The sequence below is a fragment of the Morone saxatilis genome, unplaced genomic scaffold (assembly GCF_004916995.1).
Source record: "Morone saxatilis isolate NCDOM2014 unplaced genomic scaffold, NCSU_SB_2.0 Contig14, whole genome shotgun sequence".
In the NCBI taxonomy this organism is placed as follows: Eukaryota; Metazoa; Chordata; class Actinopteri; family Moronidae; genus Morone; species Morone saxatilis.
Window position 1 is genome coordinate 11,316,006 of NW_023339696.1, and position 11,831 is coordinate 11,327,836.

An 11,831-nucleotide genomic window follows, 5' to 3' on the forward strand; every position below is an offset into this window, starting at 1 on the left:
AGAGAGAGAGGGAGGGAGGAGAGGAGAGAGGGAAAGCAAGATGAGAGGGAGATTAGGCATATTTTGTCAGTGGGAAAGCCACATGAAAGCAACAAATGGCACATTATTATGGGAACATCATTTTTGGGCGTAATAATTATTTTGCAATATGGATTCCCTGCATCTGCTGGTCTTCAGCCCCAGGCGGTGGCGGCACTCTAAACTAGTGAACTCAGCTGTCTGTCTTGTTATTCCTGTATATATACACACCACAGCACCTTCTTCTCTGTCTGATAGCCAGCCAGGCCTTTTTAAGTCTGTAATTGGTCTGGTGAGACTTATGTATTTCCCCAGCCTGCTAGCATCTCTGTTTAGGGCTAAAGGCGGCCTTAACTCTCCATGAACCTGAGGTAAAAACGGGGAGAAATGAGCAGGTTTGTTTGTTAACATAATGCTGAATTACTAATAACTGTAAAACAATGGCCATATAGAAAGCATTAATTTGCAATGTTAATGAGTGTGAAAACGTGCTGGATTATGTTGACAAGAAGTTCCAGACCTCCTAATTGCTACACACATCTGATTTGCTCAGTGATTTAAATAGTGAGAAGAAAGTGACATAAAAATGCTCAGTTAATTGTGGACATTAACAGCTTTCTGCATCAACAGTGTCATAATCCACAGTGTCATCCACCAAACAATCTACGCATTAAAACCTGCATTAACTGATTCCGGGCCCCTTTGGGTGCAATACAACTATTTCAAACACAACACTGAGATATTAAATCACCTTGTGAAGTTGGAGCAGCAATAGATTTAATTTTGAGTTGTGATGAATGTAAGTCTAATATTCAGTCTCTTTGAGCTCTGTTTGGTCTCCACCGCCCTCTTTAGGTAACTGTTAACCTTGCCTGTCTGCCTGCTACGACTGGAGACTAAACGAAAACAGTAAAGTTGTGAGCAATTAAAACCAAAACAGAAAGCTAATAAACAGGCCTGTAGAGTTAAGTGACTGTACAGTCGGGTGATGATTTCCTATATTTAACCGCATCTCACGCTATACATGGACATTATAAATAAACTATTAATTTCAGCAACTTTTACAATGATCAGTACAGATAAAAACTTTAGTTAGTATAAACAGTGAAGGATGGTAAGTAAGTATATTTTATGCAGTTCAGATGTATCAAAAGGAATAAATACTGTAATAGATGCTTTTTGGTTAATACATGCCTAAGAGGTCACATGTGAACACTGTTTGTGGAACTTAACAACCAGTATTGTGTGGAAATAAATGAGGTATATTTGCATATGGAGTGAACTTCAACCTCTTTCTTCCAGAACATGGTACTTCTCATGCACTGTGCCTCCCATGGCAAATTCCCTCCACCTCCTACCCACTCACACGGTGAACGGTCAGGGATAAAGTAATGATCTCCCACCAGTGCCACAGCTACCACCCACTGCAGCCTGATCATTAAATGGGGGAAGATAGCCCAGGCCTGTTCAGTTCGTAGGTCACCCAGGAGGACTACTCACAGCTAGACGCTTAACACACAGGACTGGATTAGAGAGACACTAATTAGCAGTCAGTGTGTGTGTGTGAATGAGAAACGCACGGAAAAAGAGACAAAAGCAAAAATGTGTAAGTGAAAGGGATGTGTATGTGCATGCACGTAAACATATACCCTTACGAGGTGCGTCTCCAGTCCCCTTAGGATAATGTATGGCGTGGTATGTTTTTAATTGGGCTATTAGCTATGCAGTTGAGCTCAAGAGCGATGCCCCCTGTCAGACACTGAGGGGTTAACAACTGGGGTTAGCCTTTGAGGTTCAAAGGCCTCTTGTTTACATTTGACTGAGTTGCCCCAAGGGGGGTTCCACCTTTACCTTTTAAAACAAAACCACCCAAACCCATGACAAATAGCCCGCATTAATCACGCATATTAATATGTTTGCACAAAAACCCACACCTTCAGCAGAACCCTCCGTATAACAACACACTTCAACAAAGATGTTTTGAATTCAGCGAGACTTTTCTTTAATGTCAGAGAGAGTGTTGTTTGTTGAACCTGTGCCAGCTTTGTGTCCCCAAAACAGAGGATTAATCACTTGTTGCTTTGTCTGCGGTGGCGTACCGCACCACCAAAGCAGGCAAACATGGCTGAACTTTCGCACAGCATCCGACTTCTTTTGAAGTTGAGCATTGTGTAACCTAATAAGCTACCGTTTTCTCACAACATCTGCTTGTCAACCCTGCTTTCAACTCGGTGCCTTTGCCAGCCAACCCAAAATGGGGGGATTTAAAGAGGAGAAGAAAGAAAGAAAAACAACAAAACCCCCTCTTTGAATCTCCTCTTTGGGTAACGAGGTGCAATTACGGCCAAATGATTGTGATATTTTACCCTGCAACATAATCAAGAAGAAAACTCTTTTCTTTTGTAATGTAAACACTACTTAGGGAGTTTTGGATCTTTTAAACTGGTGAGGTAAAAGCTGCCTGAACTTTCAGAGATGTTTTGCTGAATGACGGAGTGTCCTGGGAAGTTATATACCTGGTCCGGAGAATTACCTCAGTTTTTAATGGTCTCAATCTGAGGAGACAAGCAGTAATGTTAAGCATATGGCCCTCTCGATGATGCCATGAAAGGAGGAAGAGAAACCGGTATGGAGGTGAAATAAATAGGCAAAGGAGAGAAATGGAAGAGAGGAGAAAACAAGCCAGTGAATGAAGTGTGTGAAATATAATTAGGGACTTTAACTGATCTTTTCAGGTTGATTTATACTTGTGCTTGAAGATGCTGCAGAGGCCACTTGTTCAGGCTCTGTAGCACCCATGAAAGAACTACAATACACGTCAGGGCTATGGGGGCTACAGTGATATCGCATTGGAGACCTAGAAGGTTTTTGTTTTCATCTACATGATGATGATGATGGTAGGGATTGCTGATAGTAAAGAAAACATGGAGAGAATTACAGAAAATATATAACAAATTCATTTAGTGCTACAGTGGTATTATGATCACAGGTCTAAATTATATGCTGAACTATAAATCAAGATATTGATGAAATAACTTAATGGAGGAGCATATATCTTGATGTTCCCCTCTTAATCTACAGAACACCACAGATCAAGTGGCCAGTACAAGGTGGATCAAGCAATGTGTGGATTTTAAAGTAGCATGAATTGATTTTTAGCCACACAGCTGAACAAGCTGTAAAGACAAAAATTATATATTATCTTTATGTCAGCAAACAGTTTCCTATTAACACATTCGGGAGACATGGAGCAACACTAGCATTCATTTGGAGTCAGACCTACATTTGTGTCCAGAGGCATAACATTCACTCTCCTTCTAGCTCACAACAAACAACTGCTTTCACAATACACATAGGTGTTTTATTCACTATTCTGTAAAAAATATTGATTAGTGCAGCTTTAAAGGACAAGTGTGTAGAATTGAATGACATCTAGCAGATAAAGTTGCAGACTGCAACCATATGAGAACAGCTCAGCCTATTCAAATGAATTTGTTATTTGGTGTGTTTATTTTTCTATTTACATTTGTATACTCTGCCAGTCTGTCTGTCTGTGGCATCTCTTCAATTCAGTGTGCCAGAATATTTGCACACGGCACTGCACCTGCCCTTATGTAGTATTTAGGGGTGCGTTACCTATGCTAATAAACAATTGGCCACATGTCTCCAATTTATGATCAAGTGGGATTGATCATTCAGCACCTGGGTAAGAGCAGATTTCCAATGAAGAACATTTGGTGCATCTGGAGTTGAAATTGAAGAGAATGTTGCTGCATCTTATTTTGCAACAACAAACATACCTATGAATATTATGTTCCATTTTCAGCCTCTTAAATGTTACACACTGGAAACATTTATATTATGTGGAAAACATACAGAGAAGAGTATGAACCTGACTGACACGATAGTGTTTGAGTTGCAAAGGAGACCTTTTCACACCTCTGGACATAGGGGATGAAAGAGGGAACAGGAAAAGTAAAGAGAAAAGCCAGAGAGTAGAGTTTTCTATATTCTTCATGTAATACAAACTTCTGTGGTTTATGTGTATTTGTCTGAGCTCTGCACAAACCTCATGCCAGATACGGGATGTGTGTTGGTGTTTGTGCATATCTGCTTGAGGGTAAAGGGCAGGGTTGGCTTGCTGTGGGTTCAAGAGTGTGTTTTCATACATTTGTCAAATCTTTCAAGCGGTTCAGTGGAAAAAGAGGAATATAAAATGAAAGAGATTGTGGGGAAAAAAGGGGAGAAGAGAAAACTGATTACCTGGGCAGACTTGGCGAGCTTCTGACTGTACTCCTTCTCAATCTGCTTCAACCTGCTGTTGGTCTGCAACAAGAAGAGAGGTGAGTGTGAGAAAGAGATATGCAGACAGACGGATAGACAGACACAAAGAGAGAGAGTTGTGAAATTGAATCGTCTGTTAGGAAGTGCACACGCTACCCTTCCAACATACTCATGCTCACACACACACACACACTCGTGTTGACCTCTGCCTCCTGGCAGTGTGTCCCTGCGGTGCAGGCCTGTGGCCCCTTGGCACAGTGCCAGTCCCAACGTTCATGTGTGCCAGCAGGTAGTGACGGGCATGGTGCACAGTGGGCACCACTCCCCTTTGATTCCCTGCCAACAATTCAACACTTAACAAGAAGGGGGGCAAGGGGGCGGGGGAAATTAAAACGTTGCTGCCAATTAGCTATTGGGAGAAAAAAAAGGAGAGATGATTGGGAGAATCTGGGAGACACAACACGGTGGAGACAGAATAGGAGTGAATGGAGATTGTTGTCGGGAGTTTATTGAGCAGTGCTCGTCTCTTTGTTTTCAGTTGTTGCTCATGGGAAGCTAGCCAGCTGGAAGTAAAGACTGCAAGTGTCTAATACAAGTTCTGTCTCCGTTCAGCTAGCCGTGTTGTGATGCCAGAGTTTCAATGAGAGGCTGAACAGTGGAGTGAGATAATGAGGTGTGAAGTGCTGGAATTTGATGGTGATGTCAATGGCTGCCTGTACGCACGGTGGCAAGGTCTATACGAGTACTGTAGAAAGACAAGGCTCAAATTAATGGGGGATATGGGTCATTATTTGAGAGGCTTTTACAGTTTTAAACTCATGTCTGAAAGAATAATGTAGCATATATCAGTATATTTAGACTGTTCATTGGTCTTTTATTTTTTAAAACATACATCATGCAGATGCACATACAGTTGTCTAAATGCTATTTACTGTATACATGTACATCATCATTATGCTATTTTATATTCTGCATCACTAGACTATACTAGATACTCAATTTTGAATACAATTTCCCTTAGGTCTTATATTACATCACATCTTATTCGAAGGAAACATTAGAAACTCTAAAACTGCCCTCTATACCCCAGTAAGCTTCTTGCAATGCCACTGATACATAGATGATTTATTGTCCTCCATAGAGGAAATCTGTTTCCACAGCCTGTACACACATAAGAACATCAATCAACACACAACACAAAGAACATAGCCACAAGGAACACAGTCACAAGAACATGAGTCCGTTTAATGTTATTGCTACAGTTTGTTGAGGGCAGTGATGGCGGGGGGCACGGAGCTCTGACTGTAGTGTGCTTTTTTACAGATCAGAGATCTGTATCTGTGGCCCAGTGGGAGTAGAGTGAAGCAGTAGATGTGATGAGCAACAAAGTATAACACTGCTATTCTTTTTAATTCTTGAAAGTTTCCTGTTTATTGAATGTAGGAGACAGAAAAAATACCTATAAAACTCCAGCCATGCAGAAATGTATTTAGCAAATTATTTTAAAAATGCAGAAAATCTGACTTAAAACACCCATGACACACACACTCACACGCACACACACTCACACGCACACACACACTCACACGCACACACACACAAAGGCTTGACTCTCTTGTCCTGACAGCCACTGATGGACAGACAACTCACTAACAAACACTGTTTCATTGAACGCAACCATCAACACCTGAGCTGTGTTTCGACTCTGCGCCCAATCCAAACACTTCCTGACAAACACCACCGTCCCGCTCTGAGCGGACACACACCTGTCACCACGGAAACACAGAGCCATCACCAAGGATACCGGCCTGTCTTCCTGCGCCAGGACTCTTTTGAGTGGCAGCCTGCTCGTCCCTAGGGGCCCTAGCAGCTGATGAGAGAGGGTTAGACAAAGAAGGATGTAGAAAAGGCAGGAGAAAGAACTGTGTGTGGGAGAGGGGCGCAAATAGAGTCCTTCAATGTTTTTCTTTAAAGCTGACACATTTGTCGTCCCCCTTTATTGCTGCCGGAGAGCTCCATCTTGACTACAGTGTACTTGATTAGATACTGTAGTAGTGCCATATTTTCTTAATTGATCATTTGAAAGCAGGCTAGGTTTTATATATATGAACCAAATATATATGGCACGTCTTTTTTTGATTTGATGTAATTATCTTCATAGTCCATATTTTGACAGTAATGGCAAAGGATGACTTAATTGTGGCTCAGTAGTGAAAATGCTTACATCAAACTTATATATCAGCATCATCTTTGCAATTGACAGTGAGGTAATGAGGCGTGTGTGACTCTCTGTACTGTATACCACTGTGGGTTCACATGTGAGTGTATTCATGGAAAACATATGGCCATATTGACATGCAAACCGACTCAGATGTTTCATAAAAACATAAAGAGCTTGCTACTAGCCTATTCCTTTTACCTACAGCCACTCAGGGGAATTTAGCAGGAAGCATATACAACATCATACATTATACAGCTCAACCATCTAGACACACATTAAAAATGGCTGGAAACAGATGAAGATATGGATAGTACATGCAAGGAAAAACAGCCCAACAGGACTGTGACAAATACAAAGGGAAAAATCAGAGCTAAATTAAAAGCCCAGCTATATGTGTGTGTATCTGTGTGTGAGTGTGTGTAGGCACTTTTCAAAGAGACTACCTGTGCCCTGCCAAAGGCATTTTCGTGCTGAAGGCACTTTGAGGCTGTATCAGGCTCTTCAATCGCCTCTTAATCCTAGCTGTGTGGAGTGCGGCTGCTTTGAAGTGTGTGTGTGTTTGTGCGTGTGTACGGGTACTTGTGTGTGTGTGTGTGTTGAAGAGAGTGGAAGTGGATCTAAAGGCAAGGCATGCACCGCTTACCAGAACTTAATTAATAATCTGCAGTGGGAACCAGGCCAAACACACACACATATAGACACATACAGCGCACACTAAAAAAAGGACTGGCGGGAGTGGCAGAAAACAGGGTGACAACTTTCTCTGTGTCTCTCTCTCTCTCTCTCACACACACACACACACACACACACTTATGCAAAGATATGCACACAATTCACACTTATTCAAATACAGACAATGGACAAACAGGATGCATGAAGGCCAAACACACATCCAAAAGTTTGATCTACTGCTTCTTCTGCTGCTTGGAATTGAAATTTGCTCAAGGTGTGCAGTCCCATTGTATTGTTGCTAAAGGAGGAAGAAACTAAAGTAAACATTTCTCAAGAGAGTAATCCTGCCAACACATGATAACTTCTGTGTGTGAGTGTTTAAGTCAAGTGTGTCTGTTTCCAGTATTTTCAGAATGTTCAGTGCAGTCTATGGTCCTGGACAGGATATTGCCTCCATATGGCATTTTTCTCCGATGTGTTTCCAATCATCTCACATTGCTAAAGAGCAATTATGGTTTTTCGGCATCGTCCTAAAGCTGAACTCTGACAGGAGATATAAAACTACTGATGCGGGGATGATGTCACTCCACGCTCAGAAAGGACAACATTTTGACGGCTGGTTGACAAGGCGATTAGGTCAATGTCAGGGGACGTCTTTAACCCGACAATGAGTCACGAAACATATTCTTTTAGTGGTTGTTCGTAGTTTCACCCTGCACTTAACATGCTGTATATTGCACACTAGGGAGCTGATTTGTGGGGTTCATTTCTTGAAAAATAAAAAAATAAAAAATTTCAAAGAGAAGCTTTTTTTCCCCCCATTGCTCCACGAAGCCTTCAGTTTTAGTGGCAGCAGTATTTGTAAGCATTCAAAACAATCCTCTGTTCACTACGCATGTCTCTCATAACAATTTGAGTTCAATCTTCCAGCGAGGGAGAGCTGGGAGATGTTATTTGCTCGTTTGTCTGTAATCATTGCTGTCTTGCTGTGCTTGCCTGTGTATCTGTGTGTGTGTGAGAGAGTTGGTGCTGTAATGACAAGAGGCTTTATTTCCATTTCACAGTTTGCCATCACTGCCTGTCAGTAGTGATTCTCTTAATCCCTGCTGCTCACTGTCACTGCCGCATCACACACAGTACAGAAATAATGCATCACGGTGCGCGCACACACAAGCAGGCATTCGCAGATAAACATACATCAAAACATACAGACTCACACACACACAACATACCAAATGTTCAGTGATTACACACCTAACCAGCCAGTTCTTGGTATCAGAAAACCCAATTACATCCATTACCATCAGTGTGAGTGGGCTTATCATAAGGTCAAGAAAAGAAGTTGGTTTGAGGCAGTGAATGTGTAATGGATGGAGTCGCTTGTAGAATCACAGATTGCTTTAACACAAGCAGGTGGACAGACTTTAAAACCACAGAAGAAGTGTCTCATTCATGTTTTGGTTGTATAGATTTGTGTGGATTATTACACAAGCAAAGACCTTATGATGAGACGGCTGTGACGGTAGATGTAGATGTAAAGTTTTTCCCATTGGTCATTGAACTTTATTAGAACTGTCTGTCTAGTTTTCTGTCTAGGTAGACCTCCCTCCCCGACTATTTATGCCTCCCTCCCTACTTTGATCAATAAGTCTGCCTGATGTTGAATTAGAAACTTAACCCAAAAAACAGAGCCCAATATCATGGTGTCCCACTTAAAACTCCACTTCAAACCAAAGTGTAATCTATAGCGTTCAACAAGATGGGAGCTGCCTGACGCCATGTTTTAATGCGATTGAGAAAGTGTGTCGCTTCCCTCCCTCCTCTTGGATGACTTCAAAAAGTGAGCAAGGGAGCCGTGTGATGTTTTTTTGGGACGGCAGAGCCTTTACTTTGACTCTTTCATCTGCTGGGTGACTCATTCACTCACTCTCTCTCTCCGCCGCCGGGCCCGATGGTGCACTGAGGAAACGAGGAGCTCACTTAGGTCTGGGCATGCGTACACGCACACAAACACATAACATATGTTCATACACAAACGCAAGAACACAATCTCTTCCACTTTAATGTGTGTTAGTGCTGCAGCTATGATGTAAACATACACCAACAGCAGACAAATACTAATTCAGACACGTAGGTTGAATAAATCTGGATGCCCCTAAACGCTCTTTTCCCCCTAAAATCAGATCCTTCGCTCTGCCTCCCCCATTTCTTTGTCTCCCAGTTAGTATGTTAGTGTGAGGTGAATGTGGGCCCTCTTTGATCATCCCTCAGCCTATGTTTCTCTCCTCGTTGTCTAATCCATGACCGACTGAATAATGTGATTTGGTGTATCTCCAAATGGCAGAAGACCAACCTAATAAGTCAGCGGTGACAGGGGGCAAGAGAGAAGAACAAGACGTGGCTACGGCAACAACAATGACAACAACCTCGTACCACCATCTTCTGGCTGAGAGGGAGAACAGTACACTCACCGAGGGTAGTAAAAGTACGTGGTCTTAAAGGGTTGGGATCATAGTAAGTGTGAATGGATTGATAAAACTCTAACGGATGTACTAGAAGAATTGTATTAACTACCAGATCACCCTGGTTTCACTTCCTGTAGTTTAATGTGAAGATTTGTCTGTATTTTTCAGAGGACATACAGGTCCAAAGCCTTTCTCCTTGTGTCAATGAAAAAAATAAGTATGAAGAATGAAGGCTGGAACTGTAGCTTCAGTGAAAAGTTGGATAATCAGCTGTGTTCATGTTTTGCACTAAAAAACGTCTTGGGTGGTCTATTCACAAGTGCACAGCTCTAAATATGGATGTGAACGCACAACCAGAACACACTGAAGACGCATCAAGATCCAATCAGTCAAACCACATTTGAGGATGGTCAGGAACGCATGTGTCCACACATGGAAAATAGTGTGAAAGCAGATGCATCTCCGGCCACATAAAAAGATTGCCTCGCCAGCGTCGTTGCAAAGCACAACAAACAAAAGTTATATACAGATGATTTTCTTTTGCCAAACAACATAAATAAGGGTTTGAAGTCTGTGCCCTAGCTGAGGTACCAAACTGCTGCTGCAATGCTCATCTACAGCTGTATTACTCATCACAAACAAGTTTTTTTTTTGGGGGGGATTTTTAAGCAACAGTTTCTCACAGATGGACTCAAATGTGAGCGGGAAGACAAAATCTGCTCACAAAGGATAATTTAAGATATAATATCCCAAAGTCCATTACAGTGTGTAGTTAATTTCTATGTTTAGTGGAAGAAGCTATTTGCAGTGAAGCAAAGAACATCTGCACGTACAGTCTCACTGGCTGTCAAACAAACTTTGCTATATATTCTGATCTGCCCTTTACAACTGCAGTGTCATGTCATAACGAAGGGAGACGCACATAAGACAGCTCCAACCTAGCTTTCTGAGCCAACATAACTTTTAAAAGGAAGAATGTTTTTGGATGTACATAGACTTCTCCTCCTTGAAGCAAGAATTACCTGCAGGGGGGAAAAAAGACTAATTGCAAGACAGAGGCCTTCATACCACAGCTTTCTAATGCTCAACCTGTGTGTGTGTGTGTGTGTGTGTGTGTGTGTGTGTGTGTGTGTGTGTCAGAGGAAGAGTGAGCACTGTCATGCTGTCATGTCAGCGAGTTCACGTGTGGCATGCCAGAAGGGGCACTGAGCTGTGACACGGCGAACAGGGATTGGTCATGCACGCCAAAAAGCTGCCTTCTCATTGGCCGATGTCGCCTCCAGGTGGTTTTGTCACACTTGGTTAGTGTTTGATTGAAATGCCCCGTCCCTTTGAATCTGAATGATAGCCAGGCTGTGCGTGCGTGCAACACCACACAACACACACACAACGCACACGCACACGCACACGCACCACACTTTCCGTTTTACTACTTGCTCGAGGATCATCAGAAAGTGTGGGTTTCACCCATCCTGTCAATATGTGTTTTCTGAATACACCACTTCTTTTATGTAACATGTATGGTACATTAAAAGCCATAAGACTGAGAGCAGCAGTGTATGCAGTACATGTGCAATAATGCAACCTACTCGTAATACAACAGGTGCTCCACACTCATACACAACACAGAGGTCCCAACAAACATATCAGATGAAAAATTTCACATATCTAATCTCCTCTAGCAGTTCAAGAAGAGCATGCTCTCACAGACTAAGAGAAAATATGAATTCAAGGTTCGCAGCGTTACTTCACCTCCTATCAAACCATGCGGCGCTTCTGATCTTTTGTCTACAGTATCTTCAGATCTCTAGTATTACAAGCAGGGTGGTGGACAAAGCTGTGTGAGGTGAAGAAGGTGCAACACAAAACCTTATTCTCCATAACTAGAACTTTATGCGTAATCAATACTGCCTACTAAGTACTAATTGCAAATATGATTGTGTTTATATGCTGTGTGATCCACAGAGGAGTGTGTGTGCGTGGCGTGTGTGTGCCGTGTATTGGTAAAGAACTGTGTTTCCACACTTCCTCTAAGCCAGCCTGACTCCTAAGGCCAAATCTTATCAAAACCTCTAATGTTCTCGTTTTGCAACAACTATGAAGGCAGGGTGGGGAGGTTGGGGGGGTGGGGAGGTTGGGGGTGGGGGCCCAGAGGAGAGATGGACGGTGGA

At 42.3% G+C, this 11,831-nt stretch overlaps 1 protein-coding gene across 1 annotated transcript in view; it reads right to left on the minus strand.

Annotated features, from left to right (window-relative positions):
• The window catches only part of cep112 (centrosomal protein 112), a 100,495-nt gene that overhangs the window by 24,093 nt on the left and 64,571 nt on the right, over nucleotides 1-11,831 (minus strand). The window contains exon 22 of the mRNA XM_035654347.1: nucleotides 4,282-4,344. Coding sequence (XP_035510240.1) covers nucleotides 4,282-4,344 — 63 coding nt within the window. The remainder of the gene's footprint in view (nucleotides 1-4,281; nucleotides 4,345-11,831) is intronic.